At 38.9% G+C, this 23,862-nt stretch overlaps 1 protein-coding gene and 1 long non-coding RNA gene across 13 annotated transcripts in view; one reads left to right on the forward strand and one right to left on the reverse strand.

The window, feature by feature from the left end:
* ATF2 (activating transcription factor 2) overlaps positions 1-3,572 on the forward strand; it is an 87,933-nt gene extending 84,361 nt beyond the window's left edge. For 8 of the 9 annotated variants that reach the window (XM_073807545.1, XM_073807546.1, XM_033859995.2 and 5 more), the window contains one exon: positions 980-3,572. In XM_073807545.1, coding sequence (XP_073663646.1) covers positions 980-1,206 — 227 coding nt within the window. In that variant the 3' untranslated portion in view covers positions 1,207-3,572. The remainder of the gene's footprint in view (positions 1-979) is intronic. The other variant, XM_033860000.2, reaches the window with a different exon arrangement.
* LOC109547888 (uncharacterized) overlaps positions 1-23,862 on the reverse strand; it is an 89,684-nt gene that overhangs the window by 39,600 nt on the left and 26,222 nt on the right. For all 4 annotated transcript variants that reach the window (XR_002173859.3, XR_002173857.3, XR_012333072.1 and 1 more), the window contains exon 3: positions 4,583-4,642. This is a non-coding gene — a long non-coding RNA (uncharacterized lncRNA). The remainder of the gene's footprint in view (positions 1-4,582; positions 4,643-23,862) is intronic.

Here is a 23,862-nt window from a genome sequence, read left to right on the forward strand (position 1 = left end):
AAAAACAAGGGAATGGTAAAAGAAATACTTATCAGAATGGTGATTGCCTTTGGTGAAGAGAGGAGCCTCCAAGAAGCACGAGTGTTACTAGCAATTTTCTCTTTAAGTTGAGGGCTGGGTTCACAGGTGTTCATGCTATCATTGTGTCTCATAACTTGCGTACACTATAATTATTTGTGTGTGTTGTACTTATCAGATTTTTCACTAAATGAAATTATTGGATTAATAAGAAAGTTGAAGATTTGTTATTAAAGCCTAAACAATGGTAGATATATTTTCATTAATATTTAGAATGCCCTTTCCTGAATATCTTTTCAATTACAGTATCTTGAGTTTTATATGGATTTTTATTTGAATCTCAATTAATTCATGCAACTATAACAGCTGGTGGCATTTAGATTCTAAATATTGCTTATTCTCAAGTGTATGCATCATTAGAATCAGGTGTTATAATCATCCATTGCTGCCTTAGATGGAAAGTCAGCCAGAATAAAAATAGTTCTGCAGAGGGAATTATTTGAAGATATAATTTGTATGTTAGCATTCATTTTGTTTATGCATATGGTTATAAATTTTTTAATCTTTTAATAAGAATGGCGTGTAGGCAAACAGACTGGTTTTGTTAAATGTGTTGCTGGGGTAAGTGTTTGATTATATCTATAAGAGACCTATCTCCCAAATTCCCACCCAATTTTCTTCCTTAACACTATTTAGCAAATAATTCTTCAGCTCTCTTTTATGTGGCACTGGGCATTGAGGTGTTTCCATGTGCATGCTTGTGCCTTGTTTAGCCTGTACAGACAAAATTGCCTACTTCGTGACTTCTAGCCACCTTTCAGTTACTCAATTCCAGTCATACCAACTTCTCTAAACTGATTCTGTAAAATGCCATCTAACTTTTTATTCTGTGCATTGACTCAACCTGATAAATTCTTACAACTATTTTAAGAAACTGAGTAGTTTCCTTTTTTCCACTCAGCTGCTGATAAAGATGATAGTTCAGAAGACCTGTCAGTGCCGAGTAGTCCACATACTGAAGCTATACAGCATAGTTCTGTCAGCACATCCAATGGAGTCAGTTCAACTTCCAAGGCAGAAGCTGTAGCCACTTCAGTCCTCACGCAGATGGCGGACCAGAGTTCAGAGCCTGCGCTTTCACAGATTGTCATGGCTCCTTCCTCCCAGTCACAGCCCTCAGGAAGTTGATTAAAAACCTCAGTGCAGCAGTTTTAGATACTCATTAGTGACTTCAAAGGGAAATCAAGGAAAGACCAATTTCCATTTATGCGAAGTCTGTGGTTGTAAATTTTTTTTTTTACTTGAAATTAAATTTGGCTCTAAAGTTGGTGTAGCAGCAGTTGATGATCAGACTGAACAACAACAGTTTTTAGTCTCTGGAAAAAGACTGATTTTGCTTTTTTTATAAATATTGTTAGATTTATTCATTTTTCTGTGCTCAATGTGTAAATTGTATTATAATTCATTGTGGTTTATTTCACTTTTAATTTTGTGGTGTTTTAATAAATGGGGGTGTTACTGAATCTCTCTTCCCACTTCCATTTCTTTTGACCACCTCTTAACCCTCAACTGTGATGGTAGTATTGTTATATCATTTATACCAAAGTTCTGCATAGTCCCTATTGACTTTGTAGTGTTAACAAGGTCATAAAGCACTAGCAAGAAAAATATAGAAATTTGCTTTTAATCTTTTTGCCTTTTATTTTGCACATTATGCAAAAGGAAGAACATTATCGAACACTTTTTAAGTGAGTGAAACATGGTAAAAGACATACAGTGCTTTTATGCACACTTAAACTAAATGAAGATCAGTAACAGTGCGTTTCCTTTTTTTTTAAGATTTTAAGTAGGCATGAATTTTGGAATCCTTTATCATTTCAAAAATGACTTTTTTAAGGCTTAAATTCAGTATTTTAAACCCTATGTTTTGAGACTAACAAAATATGAAATTATATGATGTACAATACAGGGTTATCAGATATCTAATAATTTTTTGAAATTAGTTTTTTGTTTTGTTTTGTTTTGTTTTGTTTTGCAGATTTCAGGTTTCAAACTGAGAAGTTTATGCATAATCAAGTAAGGTATGGTTGCCAGAAAAGCCTAAAAATTACTACTTAGAAAATTTAAGACTGTTTACCCCCATTGTCTTGTACTTGCAAGTTAACTTGTACTTATTCTTGTGAAAGCACTGTCATCTTTTAGTAGCAAATTTTGATAACGTTTCTCGTGGGAAAAAAATCAGTATCTATCTTTAGAACAATGTAATTATAATATGGGAAACGAGTGAGTGAGAGAGAGAGAGTGTGTGTGTGTGTGTGTGGCGTGTGTGTGTGCGTGTGTGTGTGTGTCTTTCAATAGTTCATGCCAGCAATCTTTGCTTGAATGTTTAACGATGCCTTCAGTGTGATGCTGGCCAATAGATGATTGCAATTTAAGATGTCATTACTGTGCAGGCTTGGATAACTAACATTCCATGATGTAGTTTGTTTCTGATGAGATGATTGTAGGTACACTTTTCTCATTATCCAGTCATCTGTGGGATACTGAGTTTTCTAATGTGCCATTATCTATTTTTATTCTGCAGTTATGTTCAAAATACAGTACAATATTTTAAAATAGACAAAATTGTTAAAAAATAAAAATGTAGTAGACGTGTGTAAGAAAACTTTGTAAAATAGTTATGAGTCCTCCCCAGTAGCAACTTCTGGCATTCGAGCAGGATCCATTATGTAAATATCTGTCATGCATTTATAATAAGTTGTGTAGTTTGTTCTGCATCCATACTACACTGTTTGCTAAAGTCTCAGTGCCATCTCCTAATGAGACTGACATTTTAAAAACCGGTATGGAATATCCTTGGTAATTCAAGGAAATATTCCACTTGCCTAAGTTCCAAACTGGGAAACGTTCAGATTATACAAATGACATTTCAGGACTTTTAATTATGAAGATAATAGGAATTTTATTGTTTGGCTTATTAAAAATACCATTTTGGGTTGATAATCCTACTTCTAAAATTTTTTTATTTTTAACTGATTTTATAATTTTCCAGTAATCAATTTCTAATCATGATTTTGCCATAGTTATGCTAAGGAGTTGATCTCAAAGGCACAAAATATGAAAATATATCTCAAAGGCTGTTTTTTATTGTAGTTTGGATGGATTAGGAAAAGCCTCTGTTTATCACTCTCCTGGGTCATTCAGTGCATTTTCCTTAAATTTTATTATTTATGCAAGTTAAAAGTTCTTTGGTAACAGGAATTCTTGCAACTGTAAAATAAAACTACATAGATGTAAGAAGTTATGTAAACAGTTAATGAGCTTATTACCAAGGTTAGCAAAACTTTCATTGTAAATCAGTCTGTACTCAGCAAATAAAAGTCATTATTAGTTGTATAAACACAAATTCCATTTTGACTTTCAGGATGTCACACTACTTCTGTACCTAGCATTTTGAGTCCTTATATTTGCAATGTTACCCAAACTGTACTATTTTCTTTTATGTGCAGTTTGCATGAGTAAACCATCAGAGAATAAATTTTATCTTTAAATTATGTTCATAATTTGCTTGTTCTTACCTATCCTTCATAAGGTAACATCACCTGATAATGATGTTTTTCTCCTTCAGGGTGTTTATTACCTGAGAAGAACCTGATATTCTTTTTATTTCTGTGATAAAATTCATTCCTTCTCAAAGAAGACCTTTCAGCTGCAAGGGTGTTCAGGCCTCTTTCCTCTTCTCTGAATTCACTTTAAGCCTCGTTCATACAAAATGAACCTTTAATCTATGTCTCCAGCCCAGAATATTGCCTGAGCCACACACGGATGCACCAGCCTTCGGTTTATCTTAGTGACTGCCTGACAAAACATAGAGTATCTTCAATACTGAACTCTAATCTTCTCTCACCCTACCTTCAAACACACTGCTCCCATAATGTTTCATAAATCAGTTGATTACAACTCTGTCCTTCCAGTTGCTTAAATCAGAACCACCTTGATTCCTCTCTTTTCTCACAACCCGCGTCCAAGACATCGGGAAATACTGTTTGCTTTACCTTCAGAGTAATACAGAATTCAGCCACTCCTCACCATTTCCAGGGCTGTCACCCTGATCTGTGCCCTCATCGTTCCTCACCCAGATCCGTCTCCTTTCTCCACCCTGCCTACTACAGCCCATCCTCAACACAGCAGCTAGAGTGAAGCTTTTCAAACACGTATCAGGTTATGGCACTCCTCTGCTCCAAATTCTAGAATGGCTCATTGCATTCAGAGCTGGAGTCATTACAGTGGCCTACAAGATGATCTGTTCCCCCATCCACATCTCTGACCTCATCTATCAATCACGTTGTTTTATTCAGTGAATATTTGAGCACTACTAAGTGTCAGTTTTTGTTCTAGGCACTTGGAATACACCAATAGCCAAAAGACAAAAACCCCTGCCTTTGTGAATCTTACATTCTAAGTGGGGAAGGGGGGGTGCTGGGAAACACAATTAACACAGTAAATAAGTACATCTTACTATGTTAGAAACGATAAGAAGTGCTAAGTAAAGAAACAGACATACCAGTTGTGGAGAGCACTGGAGTGATGTTTCAGTCTTCTCTCTCAGATAGATAGAACCAAACTGAAAAGATGTAAAGAATCACATGGTTATTTTTTATTTTAAGGTATACATTTCAACAAATGTGCTTAATCTAACTTACATGATATTAGATAAAAGATTTCACGAAGACAAACTGATGTGTTTCTGTAACAAAGTTTGACTAATGATACACTGAAAGACCACATCTGCTTTGACTTATTGCAGAGGACAGGAAAGATAAACTCTTGTCTATGGCATGTACTTACCGTTAAGTGTAGTTTTGCTAATTCTCCATCTCTGAAACTATAGAGTTTGATGCTTGACATTAATAATTTATTTGTGAGACTAATTATGGGAGAATCCTATTAACTGCTGGGACTTCATCTTATAAAAATATACACATGTACAATCACACAGACAGACACACACAAAATACCTAAAGAACACAGAGTTATCAAAGCAATTCTAAAATAAAGACATTTAGAAGAAAATTTTAATCTGACATTTCTAAATAGATTACCTTGACCACAAGATAATACTTTTGAAGCAATTAAAATTTTATTACCATTTTATGTCTGATATAATTATGAAAAATCATTTCTTTAAACTATCAATAAATACAAATAAATTTTTTCTGTAATTCTCATACTTTTTTTTTAAGTGCAGGTCTTTCTGGCTATGTGTAACTGTAGATTGAGATGGGTTTTCACTGAAGCAAAGTATTAAGATCCTTCTGTGTGGGAAAAAAAAATCATAAAATGTAGAATAAAGATTTTTCTGGAGAAATAAATAGCCCTACCATTTAAGTAAATGGTGAGTTGCCAATTATACATTGCCATAGAAAAAGTACAATCAGTGAAAATGTTTCTAAAACTAAAGGATTTATTAGTTCTGAAATAACCAAGGCCATGTGACATTGGAACTTACAAGAAAAACTATGCATAGTTCCATTCTACTGTAGCAATCCGAAGCACCAAATGTTAATTGTAAAATTATCAAATACGTCACAGTACTCTACTCAAACTAGGAGGATTCTGTTACTCAACAATGGGCCAGTGAGTTGTATCTTTTTCCTCAAATGCACATGCAAATTTTTCCAGTGGCTTTATGAGAAGAGAATGTCATTAGTACACTCTTGTCATGGTCACAGTGCCTTCCTTGCCTCATTTTGCATTAGATTTTACATTTAAATAATTCATTGAGCTAGAATTTTTTGAACCATGGTTTTATCATGTGTTACCTCAATTATTTGAGAAAGTATTTCTCATTGTGAATTTCATTTTTAACTATCAGTTAAGTCAAATAAAGGTAGGTTTACTTTATTCACTTAGTTTTACAGTAGATTTTGCTTTCTATGAAAGTAGACAGGAGAGAATGTTCCCTCAAAAGAGCTCTTTTAAAATTATTTTTGCTTTAATAATTTTTTAAAAGCATGTAAATTAAATGCTATTTTCTATAACTTCACACAAAAAATATTTAATAGCATTTACTTAGCAGAATTTAAGATGAAAGAGTTGTCTATAATGAGCTTCTCATAACTGGGAAGAAATGCATTATGTGATGTTTGAGGAAATGAGAAAATCTGTGAATACCATTATCCTCAAAAATAAACCCTTTTGCACAATACAGTATTAAATGGATAATCAATTTTGTTTATTTTTTTCTCAACAATAACTTTTTTTTATCTCTGTGTAATTAAACATGTAGCTAAGTTCCTCTATTTTGGGGAGGTGTGCTTGTTAAAATTCTTTGTTATAGGGTCTAATAACATCAGTGAAAAATAAAATGAGTTAGGTAATACAACTATCCTAGCATAATTAATTTGAACATTTAAAAATTATTCAACAAATAATTATTGACTTTCCCCAGTTATTAAATTTTTAGAAAAATACTTCCAACATTACATCTTAATTTATTTGACTCAGCTAATGTTTTCTGAGGTAATTGACTTCCAGCACTGTGAGGCAATCTGCTAAATTATGAACAATCATGTTAATATAGCCTACGTTAACATATTGCAAGCAAAGATCTTCAGATCTTTTTCATGACACTGAAGACCAATTCAAATAAAACTGATCGCAGTTCTTTTCTATGGACTAGAGTTTGTGACAAGGTAACACTAGATAACAATTTTGAAAATAAGATTTGCTTCCACTGTCATTTTCATTAATGTGTCCTATTTATCTGTAGAAGCTGTTATAAGTGCCTCAAAAGTAGTGAGCTATTGAAAATATTATTGATCTATAATTTAAGAACTTGCATAAAAGGTAATTGTTGCTGTAACTAGTAGTACATAAAATTATGTATAATTTTAAATTATTTATAATTTAAAAATACTTTAATCTCATGCTTAAAGTTTTCCCCCAATTTTTTATCAGAATTCCTAACATAAAAGAATTAATTTAGGTGTCTCTTGCTGGTGAAAGTACTTAGGAGTATTGGCCCACTAAAATGACAGGCCATGGATGAGAATTTGGTTAGTAAGTACATAGTAAGCACCTACTTTGTGCTGAGGTGTTGGACTGTAGGGACCACAGTAAAAATAAAAAGACCAGGATCTTACCCTCAAGTAGGATTCATTTGGAAAGACAAAATACTTGTTACACCTGTGACAGGAAATAATCACAATCTACAACTTCTGAAACAGGTTTTATAAGTTCACCAAAGGAGACAAACCACATATTTGAACTTCACCTTAAATTATGAATGAGATTGGGATAGAAAGGAAACAAAGGTAAAGACGAAAGATTAGTAAACAAATGTATTACGTTCATAAGACAGTGGAAAGACGGGAAGAAGAGGGTTAGGAATGAGAAAAATTGCATAGCTAGAATAGGGCTAGATTATACAGGGTCCTAAAAGTTGATTTAGACTAGGAAACGGGAAACTACTGACTTTCACAAGAGGGACATGAGAGTGGCTTTAAAAATGTGCAGCAGGGCTTCCCTGGTGGCGCAGTGGATGAGAGTCCACCTGCCGATGCAGGGGGCACGGGTTCGTGCCCCGGTCCAGGAAGATCCCACATGCCGCGGAGTGGCTGGGCCCATGAGCCATGGCTGCTGAGCCTGGGCGTCCGGAGCCTGTGCTCTGCAACGGGAGAGGCCACAACAGTGAGAGGCCCGCGTACTGTGCAAAAAAAAAAAAAAAAAGTGCAACAATAGGAAGGCTGGCCCACATGGAAACCAGCCTACAAATTGCACTAATCCAAGCATGAGTTGTAACCAGCACTAAGGAAGGAGAGCCAATTAGGAGCAAAAGGAATAGGTGGAAGGAATGTCTTTTAAAAAATATCTGTAGAATTTATAGACTAGTAAGGAAGATGATGAAAAGCAAAAAGGTCAGAAGACTCCATTTTTCAGGCTTGACAGACTGGGGAATAGTGGTTATCACTTGTAAGAACAAGGAAGCTGGGAAAGGAAGCCAGTTTGGGAAGGAAAGATGATCCATATTTCGAAGATAAATGCAAATGTCCAAGAAGCACATAAAAATGTAATAACAGCCTCTATTGAGTATGTATTATTTACTAAGTTGCCTGCATTTATTTAATCATCATCACAACCTATGATAGTAGCATTGTTTTAGTAAGAAGAAAGAAATGATGAAAGATTTAGAAGTTGGTCATTAAAGTCATGAGACTGAATTATTTGAAAGGAGATGTAATGGGAGACAGGCAGAAAATCACGTCTTGAATCATACCAAATGATTATAATAAAAAAGGCATAATGGTCAGAAGAGAACGAAGATCGTATGATAATTTCTATAGTGGTCTATAATTTATTAAGTGCTTTTATAGATATTAACTTATTAGAACCTCTGAATGCTATGAAGATGGCATTATCCCTATTTTAGATAAGAAATCAAACTCAAAAGTTATTTGACCAAAGTCACACAACCAGTAAGTGGCAGCAACATGCACACCCATCTCCTAACCCAAATGAATGTGTTGTGTACACCACAAACAAGAAAAGCAAAATTTAAAAGAGAAGTGGTTTACATGCAACAAAAATGTCAAGGGGTGTAAAGATTTAAAATGCCACTTAATCTGGCAATATAAAGGTCTTTCATGACCTTTGGGAACATTTTCAGTACAATGATTGAGGTAAGTGACAATAACCTGTATAGGCACTTGGATTTTATTTCTCATCTGGGGATAGGAGGAAAGTCTTGGGCTCTCTGATTTCTGGAGCTAGACCCCTACATTAAAGTGGGATTGTACCCACAAAGAAATACAAAAGGAAGCTTGTTTGTTTCTGCCTAAGTTCTGAGTTAAAAAAAATCTCCCCTGAAAAGTGGAACCCTCCTGGGACTTCCGTGGTGGTCCAGTGGGTAAGACTTCACACTCCCAATGCAGGGGGTGCCCAGGTTCGATCCCTGGTCAGGGAAACTAGATCCTGCATGCATGCTGCAACTAAGAAGTCCTCGTGACGCAACTAAAAAAAAAGATCCCGTATGCCGCAACTAAAAGATCCCACATGCCACAACAAAGAGCCCATGTGTCACAACTAAGACCTGGTGCAGCCTGAATGAATGAATGAATGAATAAATAAAAATATGTAAATATACACGCACACACACACATATATATATATATACACATATATATATGAAAAAAAATGGAACCCTCCTGCCCTGTGCAGTTCAGTTGCAATGTGTTGGGTTTTTAAAATAATTTATCTTTTTATATTTGGCTGTGTTGGGTCTTCGTTACTGCACACGAGCTTTCTCTAGTTGCAGCAAGCAGGGGCTGGTGGCTTCTCTTGTTGCTGAGCATGGCCTCTAGGCACGCAGGCTTCATTAGTTGTGGCACGTGGGCTCAGTAGTTGTGGCTCACGGGCTCTAGAGCACAGGCTCAGTAGTGGTGGTGCACGGGCTTAGTCGCTCCGCAGCATGTGGGATCTTCCCAGACCAGGGCTCGAACCCATGTCCCTTGCATTGGCAGGAGGATTCTTAGCCACTGTGCCACCAGAGAAGTCCCTGGTTGCAATGTTTTAACGTGCATTATCCACATGATCTAGGAATCCAAGCTGAAAAATGAATGGGATAGCTTTGGGGCACAAATGCAGAGTCTCTACAAGCAAACATTCCCACAATCCAGGTCATACTTAAATGTCACAGGAAAAAAGTTTATCCCACTAAAAATGAGTATATGTTTTAAAAAAAAAACTATCATAAACCAGGATTAACAAACAGGAGGATTAGAGCACCAGGAACTTGAGCTAATAAAACAATCAGAAAAAATATATAAGTATGTTGAAATGATTAACAAATAAAAGAAGAAATCAAAACCCTAAGGAAAGAATAAGATACAGCTGGCCCTCCATATTTGCAGGTTCTGCATTTGTGGATACAGAGGCCTGATTATGCTATGGCATTTTATTTAAGGGACTTGAGCATCCATGGATTTTGGTATTCAGGAGGGGCCCTAGAACCAATACTGTGGACTGGACTCCAAGGGATGACTGTACTGTGAAATATGAACAGGGAGATTTGAAAAATAATCAACAGAACTTACAAGTGAAAAATAACACACATTGAAATTGAAAGGTCAATTAATATGTTAATTGTAGACTAGAACCATAGAGAATAGTAAACTCAAATTAGACCTGAAGAAATTACACAGAATGTAGGAAGGAGAGACAAAGAAGGAAATATAAGAGAAAAATTAAGAGACAGTAGAATAAGAAGCTCCTACATGTGTTTAACAGGAATTGCAGAAGGAAGGACTTTCTAAAATGGGAGAGATTGTATTAAAAAATAATGATTGAAAATTATCTAAAATAAATGAAAAACATGAATTCTCAGATTCAAGAAACAGTTTACATAAAACTAAATCTCTACCTGAACACATCATGTGAATACTGTAGAACTTCAAAGACAGAGAAAATCTCAAAAGCAGAGAAAAGATACTAATACACAAAGGACTAAGAACCCTCCATCCCCCACCCTCCCCAAAAAAAACCAAACAATGCTAAAGAAATACTGATAATTGTTAACCCTGCATTATTTTCTCTACTTAGTGTTTTTTGAAAATTTCCCCCGAAAGAGTGTATATTAAAAACCTTTAAAATCACTCAGGGAAAACTGACAGTCAATCCAGAATTCTGTTATTTAACTGTTGTTTAACAGTGAGACAAAGACAAGAGATTAAAAACCTGACATGTCACGGGACTTCCCAGGTGGTCCAGTGGTAAAGAATACGCCTTACAATGCAGGGGACGTGGGTTCAATCCCTCGTCAGGGAACTAAGATCCCACATGCCACAGGGCAACTAAGCCCAAGTGCCACAACTACTGAGCTCGTGCATCTCAACTAGAGAGCCTGCATGCCACAAACTGCAGAGCCCACGCGCTCTGGAACCTGCATGCCACAACTACAGAGCCCATGTGCCCTGGAGCCTGCACACCACAGCTAGAGAAAACCCGCACGCCACAACTAGAGCAAAGCCTGTGTGCCACAACAAAAGATCCAATGTGCTGCAACTAAGACCCGGTGCAGCCAAAATTTTTGTAAATAAATAAATAATAAATAAACTTTAAAAAATAAAAACCTGACATGTCAAAACATGTACAGAGGGAATTTCATAAACTTAAATAGGAAAGGAAGAAAGGCTGAAAATGAGCTAAGTAACTCAAAAAGTTACAAAAACAATAACAAAAAACCAAGATAATAGAAGATTAGAAAAAGGAAAATACAAGTAGAAATTAATATTTAAAAAGGACAGGAGAGAGGAGCAATAACACCCCAAATTTGGCTTTGAGGAAGGAAGGGAGGGAGGAAGAGAGGGAGAGAGGAAAAGACAAGCTCCTGAGGGACAAATGATTTAAAAATTAAAAAGAAGGGATATGGTCAGCATGATTTTCTATATGTAGTATTTCAATAAAGTTTTAAAATTATAACCAAAAAAGCACAAATAAACAGGAAGGGGGATTAAATTCAACAGAGACATAAGACACAGTAGAATACCAACTTCACAGTGCTAACTTAAAACTTGATAAAAAGAGAATTTTTAGAGAATTAACATCAAAATACACAAATATATGGAAATTAAACAACACGCTACAGAAAAAATAGCAGGTCAAAGAAGAAATCTAAAGGAAATGAACAAACAACAACACAAAAAACCTTGAGACAAAATGGAAATGCAGCATACCAAAATTTATGAGATACAGCAAAAGCAGTTCTAAGAAGGAAGATCACAGTGATAAATGCCTACATCAAGAAACAAGAAAAATCTCAACCTAACTTTATACCTCAAGGAACTAGAAAAACAAGAACAAAAGAAGCCCAACATTAGTAGAAGAAAGGAAATAACAAAGATCAGAGCAAAATACATACTAAAAATAAAATAAATCAGTGAAAGAAAGAGCTGGCTCTCTGAAAAGATAAACAAAATTGAAAAAACTTTAACTAGACTCACCAAGGAAAAAGAGAGGACCCAAAATCAGAAATGAAAGAGGATATGTTAATACTGATACCACAGTAATACAAAGGATCATAAGAGACTATATGAACAATTATATGCCAAAAAATTTCACAATCTGTAAGGAATGGATACGTTCCTAGAAACATACAACCTACCAAGACTGAATCATGAAGAAACTTAAAATCTGAAGAGACTGTTTACTAGTAAGGAGATTGAATCAGTAATCTAAAACCTCCTAACAAACAAAAATTTACGACCAGATGGCTTCACTGGTAGATTCAACCAAGTATTTAAAGAAGAATTAATACCAATCTTTCTCAAACTCTTCCAAAAAATAGAGGAGGAGGGACTACTTCCAAACTCATTTTACAAGGCCAACATTACCCTGATACCAAAACCAGACAAGGACGCCACAAGAAAAAAAAAAAAAATTACAGTCCAATATCCCTGATGAGCACAGCTGCAAAAATCCTCAACAAAATACTAGCAAACTGAATTCATCAATACATTAAAAGGATCATATATCTTGATCAAGTGAGACTTATTCCAGGGATGGATGGTTCAACATCTGCAAATCAATAAATATATTATGCCACATTAACAAAATGATGGATAAAAATCATATGATTATCTCAATAGCTGCAGAGAAAAACATTTAACAAAATTCGACATCCATTTATAATTAAAACTGTCAACAAAGGTGGGTATAGAAGGAACATACTTCAACATAATAAAGGTAATATATGATAAGCCCACAGCTAACATCATATTCAGTGGTGAAAAGCTGAAAGCTTTTCCTTTAAGATCAGGAACAAAACAATGATGCCCACTCTTGCCACTTTTATTCAATATAGTATTGGAAGTCCTAGCCAGAGCAATTAGGCCAGAAAAAGAAATAAAAGGCCTCCAAATTGGAAAGGAAAAAGTAATCTGTCACTATTTGCAGATAGCATGATATTATATATAGAAGACCCTGAAGACTCCACAAAAAAATTGTTAGAATAAATGAACTCAGTAAAGTTGCAGGATACAAAACCAGTATACAAAAATCTGTTGCATTTCTATATACTAATTATATACTATCAGAAAGAGAACTTAAGAAAACAATCCCATTTACAGTTGCATCAAAAAGAATAAAATACCTAGAAATAAACTTAACCAAGGAGGTGAAAGACTTGTATACTGGAAACTATAAGATACTTATGAAAGAAGTTGAAGATACAAATAAATGGAAGGAAGTTTCATGCTCATGAATTAGAAAAATTAATGTTAAAATGTACGTACTACCCAAAGAAATCGACAAGAGTCATTGCAATTCCAATCAAAATTCCAATGGCATTTTTCAGAGAAATGGAACAAACAATCCTGTAATTTGTATGGAACCACAAAAGGCACCAGATAGCCAAGGCACTCTTGAGAAACAAGAACAAAGCTGGAGGCCATCACAATCCCTGATTTCAAACTACACTTAACTCTTGAACAACACGAACTTGAAATTCATGGGTCCACTTATACACGGATTTTTTTCAGTAGTAAAAACTGTGCTACTAAATGATCTGCAGTTGGTTGAATCCACAGGTGCAGAACTGTGGATATGAGGGACCCTGGATACATACGGCCAACTGTAAGTTATATGTGAATTTTTGCACAGAGGGTCACTGCCCCTAACCCCAGTTTGATCAAGGGTCAACCATATACTACAAAGCTATAGTAATCAAAAGAGTATGGTATTGGCATAAAAATAGACATATAGATCAATGGAACAGAATAAGGAACCCAGAAATAGACTCATGCATGTGTGATCAATTAATTTACAACAAAGGAGTCAAGAACATATAATGGAGGGGGAGGAGTCAAGATGGCAGAGTAGGAGGACGTGGAGTTCACCTCTCCCCACAAATACATCAAGAATACATCTACAGGGATTTCCCTGGTGGCACAGTGGTTAAGAATCCGCCTGAAAATGCAGGGGACACGGGTTCAAGCCCTGGTCCAGGAAGATCCCACATGCCATGGAGCAACTAAGCCCGTGCGCCACAACTACTGAGCCTGTTTGCCACAACTACGAAGCCTGCAAGCCTAGAGCCCATGCTCCACAACAAGAGAAGCCACCACGATGAGAAGCCCATGCATTGCAACTAAGAGTAGTCCCTGCTCGCCACAACTAGAGAAAGCCTGTGCACAGCAACGAAGATCCAATTCAGCCACAAATAAATAAATAAAATTTTTTAAAAAAGAATACATCTACAAATGGAACAATTCTCACAGAGCACCTGCTGAACAATGGCATAGTACCTCAGACACCTAAAAGGACAAGAAAGATCGCCACGTAACTGGGTAGGATGAAACAAAGGAAAAAAAAGAAAGGAGGAAGCAGGATGGGACCTGTGCCCCTGGGGGTGGGGAGGTGAAGGACAGGAGAGGTTCCTGCATCCGGGGAAGCCCCCTCACCAGCAGGGAGATCAGCTGGGACAGAGGGGAGCTTTGGGGGCCCAGAGGAGAGCACAGCAACAAGTCTGTGGCAGGTAGCACAGAGTGACACCTACACAGATAGTCCATGCCACAGCCCGGCACGCCCCAGCCTGAGACATGTGTCTGCTGGTGTGCATGGGGGCTGGGTGCTGGAACATGAGGTTTGGAGAGTAGATCTGGGAAAAGCACTACTGTTGGCTGTGAGGAGACAGCCTAAAGGGACAGGAATGAGGAGCTCTGCAACCAGAAATAGTCGTTGGAGAAGCACGGGGTGCCATAGAAGTGAAGCACCATTGTTGAGTGACACGTGAGAGGTGGGGCTGCCACTGCAGCCTCTTTCCCCACATGCTCTCCCCTGCCTCTGTGGGCCCTATGAGGGGCTCCCACCAGAGAGGGTTCACGTACCCTAGGTCACCACATCTGCCCCCTCCTGCTTGGGCAGGCTCGTGCTCTGGGACAGCATCAGGAGCAGATGCCGGTGGGGGGCCCACATGCACATGGAGGCTAAACAATATGTTACTAAACAACCAATGGATCACTGAAGAAATCAAAGAGGAAATCAAAAAATACCTAGAGAGAAATAACAATGAAAACATGACGATCCAAAACCTATGAGATGCAGCAAAAGCAGTTCGAAGAGGGAAGTTATAGCAGTACAATCTTATCTCAGGAAACAAGAAAAATCTCAAATAAACAACCTAACCTTACACCTAAAGCAGCTAGAGAAAGAACAAACAAGACCCAAAGTTAGTAGAAGTAAAAAGAATCATAAAGATCAGAGCAGAAATAAATGATACAGAGATGAAGAAAACAATAGAAAAGACCAATGAAACTAAAAGTTGGTTCTTTGAAAAGATAACCAAATTTGAAAAACCTTTAGCCAGGCTCATCAAGAAAAAAGGGAAAGGGCTCAAATCAATAAAATCAGAAACGAAAAAGAAGTTACAAGTGACACCACAGAAATACAAAGGATCATAAGAGACTACTACAAGCAACTATACACCAATAAACTGCACAATGTAGAAGAAATGGACAAATTCTTAGAAAGGTACAACCTTCCATGACTGAACCAGGAAGAAACAGAAAATATGAACAGACCAATCACAAGTATTGAAATTGAAACTGTGGTTTTAAAACTTCCAACAAACAACAGTTCAGGACCAGATGGCTTCACAGGCGAATTATATCAAACATTCTGAGAAGAGTTAACACCTATCCTCTGAAACTATTCCAAAAAATTACATAGGAACGAACACTCCCAAGCTTATTCTACAAGGCCACCATCACCCTGATACCAAAACCAGACAAAGATACCACAAAAAAAAAGAAAATTACAGGTCAATATCACATGAACATAGACACAAAAATCCTCAACAAAATGCTAGCAAACCAAATCCAACAGCACATTAAAAGGATCATCCACTATGATCCAGTGGGATTTATGCCAGGGATGCAAGGATTCTTCAATATCTGCAAATCAGTCAATGTGATACACTACATTAACAAATTGAAGAGTAAAAACCACATGATCATCTCAATAGATGCAGGGACTTCCCTGGTGGTACAGTGGTTAAGAGTCCGCCTGCCAATGCAGGGGACACGGGTTCAAGCCCTGGTCCAGGAAGATCCCACATGCCACAGAGCAACTAAGCCATGCACCACAACTACTGAGCCTGTGCTGTAGAGCCTGCGAGCCACAACTACTGAAGCCTGCAAGCCACAACTACTGAAGCCCACGCACCTAGAGACCATGCTCCACAACAAGAGAAGCCACTGCAATGAGAAGCCCGTGCACTGCAACAAAGAGTAGCCCCCACTCACCACAACTGGAGAAAGCCCACACCCAGCAATGAAGACCCAACACAGCCAAAAATAAAATAAATTAATAAATTAATTTTTTTAAATCACTTCAATAGATGCAGAAAAAGCTTTTGACAAAATTCAACACCCATTTATATAAAAACTCTTCAGAAAGTGGGCATAAAGGGAACATACCTCAACATAATAAAGGCCACATATGACAGACCCACAGCTAACATCATTCTCAATGGAGAAAAACTGAAAGCATTTCCTCTAAGATCAGGAACAAGACATAGTTTTGTAACTCCTAGCCACAGCAGTCCGAGAAGAAAATGATATAAAGAGAATCCAAATTGGAAAAGAAGTAAAACTGTCACTGTTTGCAGATGACATGCTACTACACATAGAAAATCCTAAAGATGCTACCAGAAAACTACTAGGGCTCATCAATGAATTTGGTAAAGCTGCAGGATACAAAATTAATACACAGAAATCTCTTGCATTCCTATACACTAACAATGAAAGATCAGAGAGAGAAATTAAGGAAACAATCCCATTTACCATCACGTCAAAAAGAATAAAATACCTAGGAATAAACCTACCTAATGAGGCAAAAGACCTGTACTCAGAAAACTATAAGATGGGCTTCCCTGGTGGCGCAGTGGTTGAGAGTCCGCCTGCCGATGCAGGGGACACAGGTTCGTGCCCCAGTCCGGGAAGATCCCACATGCCATGGAGCAGCTGGGCCCGTGAGCCATGGCCGCTGAGCCTGCGCGTCCGGAGCCTGTGCTCCGCAACAGGAGAGGACACCACAGTGAGAGGCCCGCGTACCACAAAAAAAAAAAAGAAAACTATAAGATAACTGATGAAAGAAATAAAAGATGATGACACAAACAGATGGAGAGATATACCATGTTCTTGGACTGGAAGAATCAATATTGTGAAAATGACTATACTACCCAAAGCAATCTACAGATTCAGTGCAACCCCTATCAAATTACCAATGGCATTTTTCACAGAATTAGAACAAAAATATTTACAATTTGTAGGGAAACACAAAAGACCCTGAATAGCCAAAGCAATCTTGAGAAAGAAAAACGGAGCTGGAGGAATCAGGCTCCCTGACTTCAGACTATATTACAAAGCTACAGTAATCAAAACAGTATGGTATGGACTTTTCTGGTGACGCAGTGGTTAAGAATCTATCTGCCAATGCAGGGGACATGGATTCAAGCCCTGGTCCGGGAAGATCCCATATCCTGCAGAGCAACTAAGCCCGTGCACCACAACTACTGATCCTGCACTCTGGAGTCCACGAGCCACAACTACTGAGCCCACGTGCTACAACTACTGAAGCCCATGCCTGTACAGCCCACGCTCCGCAACAAGAGAAGACACTGCAATGAGAAGCCTGCGCACTGCATTGAAGAGTAGCCCCTGCTCACTGCAACGAGAGACCCCACATGCAGCAACAAAGACTCAACGCATCCAAAAATAAAATAAATTTATTTATTTTAAAAAAACAGTATGGTGCTGGCACAAAAACAGAAATATAGCTCAATGGAACAAGATAGAGAGTCCACAGATAAACCCACGCACCTGTGGTCACCTAATCTATGACAAAGGAGGCAAAAATATATGATGGAGAAAAGACAGTCTCTTCAATAAGTGGTGCTGGGAAAACTGGACAGCTACATGTAAACAAATGAAATTAGAACACTCCCTAACACTATACACACACAAAAAAAAACTCAACACGGATTAAAGACCTAAATGTAAGGCTGGATACTATAAAACTCTTAGAGGAAAACATAGAACATTCTTTGACATAAATCACAGCAAGATCTTTTTCAATCCACCCCCTAGAGTAATGAAAATATAAACAAAAATAAACAACTGGGACCTAATTAAACTTAAAAGCTCTCGCACAGCAAAGGAAACCATAAACAAAATGAAAAGACAACCCTCAGAATGGGAGAAAATATTTGCAAACGAAGCAACTGACAAGGGATTAATCTCCAAAATATACAAACAGCTCATGCAGCTTAATATCAAAAAAATAAAAACCCAATCAAAAAAGGCAGAAGAGGGCTTCCCTGGTGGCGCAGTGGTTGAGAGTCCGCCTGCCGATGCAGGGGACACGGATTCGTGCCCCGGTCTGGGAAGATCCCACATGCCGCAGAGCGGCTGGGCGCGTGAGCCATGGCCACTGAGCCTGTGCGTCCGGAGCCTGTGCTCCGCAACGCGAGAGGCCACAACAGTGAGAGGCCAGCGTACCGGAAAAAAAAAAAAAAAAAAAGGCAGAAGATCTAAATAGACATTTTTCCAAAGAAGACATAACAGATGGTTAAAAAGCACATGAAAAGATGCTCAACATGACTAATTATTAGAGAAATGCAAATCAAGACTAGAATGAGGTATCACCTCACACCAGTCAGAATGGGTATCATCAAAAAATCTACAAACAGTAAATGCTGGAGAGGGTGTGGAGAAATGAGAACCCTCCTACACTGTTGGTGGGAATGCAAACTGGTACAGCCAGTATGGAGAACAGTATGGAGGTTCCTTAAAAAACTGAAAATAGAGCTACGATATGATCCAGCAATCCCACTCCTGGGCATATATTCAGAAAAAAACCATAATCTGAAAAAATACATGTACCCCAATGTTCACTGCAGCACTATTCACAATAGCCAGAACATGGAAGCAGCCTAAATGCCCATCAACAGAGGAATGGATAAAGAAGATGTGGTACATATATACAATGGAGTATTACTCAGCCATAAAAAAAGAACAAAATAATGCATTTGCAGCAACATGGATGGACACAGAGATTCTCATACTGAGTGAAGTAAGTCAGACAGAGAAAGACAAATATCATACATCACTTATATGTGGAATCTAAAAAAAAGCCTACAAATGAACTTATCTACACGAAATAGAGTTACAGATGTAGAAAATAAACTTATGGTTACCAGGGAGTAAAGTGGGGAGGGATAAATTGGAAGATTGCGATTGACACATACACACTACTATATATAAAATAAATAACTAATAAGGACCTATTGTATAGCACAGGGAACTCTACTCAATACTCTGTAATGGCTTATATGGGAAAAGAGTCTTAAAAAGTGGATATATGTATTTCTATAACAGATTCACTTAGCTGTACACTTGAAACTAACACAACATTGTAAATGAATTATACTCCGATAAAATTTTTTTAAAAAAACTACAATGAGGTATCTCCTCACACTGGTCAGAATGGCCATCATCAAAAAATCTATAGACAATAAATGCTGGAGAGAGTGTGGAGAAAAGAGAAACCTCCAACACTGTTGGTGGGAGTGTAAATTGGTACAGCCACTATGGAGAACAGTACAGAGGTTTCTTAAAAAAACTAAAAATAGAGCTACCATATGATCCAGCAATCCCACTTCTGGGCATATATCCGGAGAAAACCATAATTTGAAAAGATACATGCACCCCTATGTTCACTACAGCACTGTTTACAAAAGAGAGGAAATGGAAGCAACCTAAATGTCCATCAACAGAGGAGTGGATAAAGAAGATGTGGTACATGTATACAATGGAACTTACTTAGCCATAAAAAAGAATGAAATAATGCCAATTGCAGCAACATGGATGGACTTAGAGATTATCATACTAAGTCAGAGAAGGACAAATATTATATGGTATCGCTTAAATGTGGAATCTAAAATAATGGTACAAATGAACTTATTTACAGAACAGAAATAGAGTCAAAGATGTAGAAAACAAAGTTATGATTACCAAAGGGGAAGGGAGGGGGGAGGGATAAATTAGGAGATTGGGTTTAACTGTAAATAAAATAGATAAGGACCTACTGTATAGTACAGGGAACTCTACTCAATATTCTGTAATAACCTATATGGGAAAAGAATCTAAAAAAGAACAGATACATGCATGTGTATAACTGATTCACTTTACTGTACACCTGAAACTAACACAACATTGTAAATCAACTATATGCCAATAAAAATATTTTTTAAAAAAGAACATATAATGGAGAAAGGATAGTCTCTTCAATAAACAGCATTGGAAAACTAGATAGCCACATGCGAAAGAATGAAACTGGACCACCATCTTATACCATACACAAAAATTAACTCAAACTAGATTAAAGACTTGAACATAAGACCTGAAACCATAAAACTCCTAGAAGAAAACATAGGTGTTAAACTCCTTGAAATTGGTCTTGCCAACAATTTTTTGAATTTGATACCAAAAGTAAAGGCAACAAAAGCAAAAATAAACAAGTGAGACTACATCAAACTACAAAGGTTCTGCACAACAAAATGAAAAGGCAACATACCAAGTGGGAGAAGATATCTGCAAATCATATATCTGATAGGAGATTAATAGTCAAACTATATAAAGAACTCATACAATTCAACAGCAAAAAACAAGCAAACAAATTCAATTGAAAAATTTCATACAGAGGAAAATGATAAGAATCACAGCAGACTTCTTGTCCACAACTAAACAAGCCTCCTTAGTGTCTCCTTAACCTGCTGCAGAGAAAACTGATGAATCTAGATTTCTATATTCAATGAAAATATTTTTCAAAGTTGGAGGAAAAATAAAGACTCTTTTAGACAAGCAAGTACTGAGAGAATTTATTAACTTCAGAATTGCACTGCAAGAAATGTCAAAGGAAGTCCTTCAAGAAGAAGAAATATGGTCTATGAGGGAGGGAAGGCGGAAGATGGCGGAAGAGTAAGACGCGGAGATCACCTTCCTCCCCACAGATACACCAGAAATACAACTACACGTGGAACAACTCCTACAGAACACCTACTGAAGGCTGGCAGAAGACCTCAGACCTCCCAAAAGGCAAGAAACTCCCCACGTACCTGGGTAGGGCAAAAGAAAAAACAGAGACAAAAGAATAGGGACGGCACCTGCACCAGTGGGAGGGAGCTGTGAAGGAGGAAAAGTTTCCACACTCTAGGAAGCCCCTTCGCGGGCGGAGACTGCGGGAGGCGGAGGGGGGAGCTTCGAAGCTGCGGAGGAGTACACAGCAACGGGTGCGGAGGGCAAAGCGGGGAGATTCCCGCACAGAGGATCGGTGCCGACCGGCACTCACCAGCCCGAGAGGCTTGTCTGCTCACCCGCCGGGGCGGGCGGGGCTGCGAGCTGAGGCCGGAGCGCAGGGAGAGGACTGGGGTTGGCGGCTTGAACATAGCCTGAAGGGGTTAGTGCACCACAGCTAGCCGGGAGGGAGTCCGGGGAAAAGCCTGCACCTGCAGAAGAGGCAGGAGACTTTTCCTTCCCTCTTTGTTTTCTGGGGCGTGAGGAGAGGGGTTTAAGAACGCTGCTTAAAGGAACTCCAGAGACGGGCGCGAGCCGCGGCTAAAAGCGCGAACCCCAGAGACGGGCGCGAGCCGCGGCTGAAAGCGCGGACCCCAGAGACGGGCGCGAGCCGCGGCTGAAAGCGCGGAATCCAGAGACGGGCGCGAGCCGCGGCTGAAAGCGCGGAATCCAGAGGCAGGCGCGAGCCGCGGCTGAAAGCGCGGAATCCAGAGACGGGCGCGAGCCGCGGCTGAAAGCGCGGAATCCAGAGACGGGCGCAAGCCGCGGCTAAAAGCGCGGACCCCAGAGGCGGGCGGGAGACGTTAAGGCTGCTGCTGCCGCCACCGAGGGGCCTGTGTGCGAGCACAGGTCACTCTCCACACCCCTCCTCCGCGGAGCCTGTGCAGCCCGCCACTGCCGGGTTCCCGGGATCCAGGGACAACATCCCCGGGAGAGCGCACAGCGCGCCTCAGGCTGGTGCAAAGTCACGCCGGCCTTTGCCACCGCAGGCCCGCCCCGCACTCTGTGCCCCTTCGTCCCCGCCGGCCTGAGTGCGCCAGAGCCCCCAATCAGCGGCTCTTTTAACCCCATCCTGTCTGAGCAAAAAACAGACGCCCTCCAGCGATCTACACGCAGTGGCAGGGCCAAATCCAAAGCTTAGCCCTGGGAGCTGTGAGAACAAAGAAGAGAAAGGGAAATCTCTCCCAGCAGCCTCAGAAGCAGCGGATTAAAGCTCCACAATCAACTTGATGTACCTGCATCTGTGGAATACCTGAATAGACAACCAATCATCCCAAATTAAGGAAGTGGACTTTAGGAGCAAGATCTATGATTTTTCCCCCTTTCCTCTTTTTGTGAATGTGTATGTGTATGCTTCTGTGTGAGATCTTGTCTGTATAGTCTTGCTTCCACCATTTGTCCTAGGGTTCTATCCGTCCATGTTTTTTTTTTAATTTTTTTTCTTAATAATTAATTTTAATAACCTTATTACACTTTACCTTCGTTCTTTCTTTCTTTCTTTCCGTCCTTCCTTCCCTACTTTAGACAACGAATCATCCCAAATTGAGGAGGTGGTCTCTGACAGCAAGATTTAGGATTTTTCCCCATTTACCTCTTTTAGTGAGGGTGTATGTGTATGCTTCTGTGTAAGATTTTGTCTGTATAGCTTTGCTTCCAACATTTGTCCTAAGGTTCTTTCCGTCCCTTTTTTTTTTTTTTCTAAATAAGAAGTTTTTAATTCAATAACTTTATTATACTTTATTTTATTTTTACTGTATCTTCTTTCTTTCTGTCTTTTTTCCTTCTTTCCCTCCTTCCTTCCTCCCTCCCTCCCTCCCTCCTTTCTTTCCTTCTTGCCTTCTTTCCTTCTTTGCTTCTTTCTTTCTTTCTTCCTTCCTTCCTACCCTCCTTTCCTTCTTTCTTTCCTCATACTTCTACTAATTCCCTCTACTTTTTCTCCCTTTTATCCTGAGCCTGTGGATGAAAAGCTTTTGGTGCTCCAGCCAGAAGGCAGGGCTCTGCCTCTGAGGTAGGACAGCCAACTTCAGGACACTGATCAACAAGAGACCTCCCAGCTCCACATAATATCAAACAGCGAAAATCTCCCAGAGACCTCCATCTTAACACCAGCACCCAGCTTCACTCAACGACCAGCAAGCCACAGTGCTGGAAAACCTATGCCAAACAACTAGCAAAACAGGAACACAACCCCACCCATTAGCAGAGAGGCTGCCTAAAATCATAATAAGGCCACAGACACCCCCAAACACACCACCAGACGTGAACCTGCCTACTAGAGAGACAAGATCCAGCCTCATCCACCACAACACAGGCACTAGCCCCCTCCACCAGGAAGCCTACACAACCCACTGAACCAACCTTAGCCACTGGAGACAGACATCAAAAACAGGAGGAACTACAAACCTGCAGCCTGCAAAAACGAGACCCCAAACACAGTAAGATAAGCAAAATGAGAAGACAGAAAAACACACAGCAGATGAAGGAGCAAGATAAAAACCCACCAGACCTAACAAATGAAGAGGAAATAGGCAGTCTACCTGAAAGAGAATTCAGAATAATGATAGTAAGGTTGATCCGAAATCTTGGAGATAGAATGGACAATAGATTGGACAAAATGCAAGAATCAGTTAACAAGGACCTAGAAGAACTAAAGATGAAACAAGCAACGATGAACAACACAATAAATGAAATTAAAAGTACTCTAGATGGGATC

The sequence above is a fragment of the Tursiops truncatus genome, chromosome 7 (assembly GCF_011762595.2).
Source record: "Tursiops truncatus isolate mTurTru1 chromosome 7, mTurTru1.mat.Y, whole genome shotgun sequence".
NCBI lineage: Eukaryota > Metazoa > Chordata > Mammalia > Artiodactyla > Delphinidae > Tursiops > Tursiops truncatus.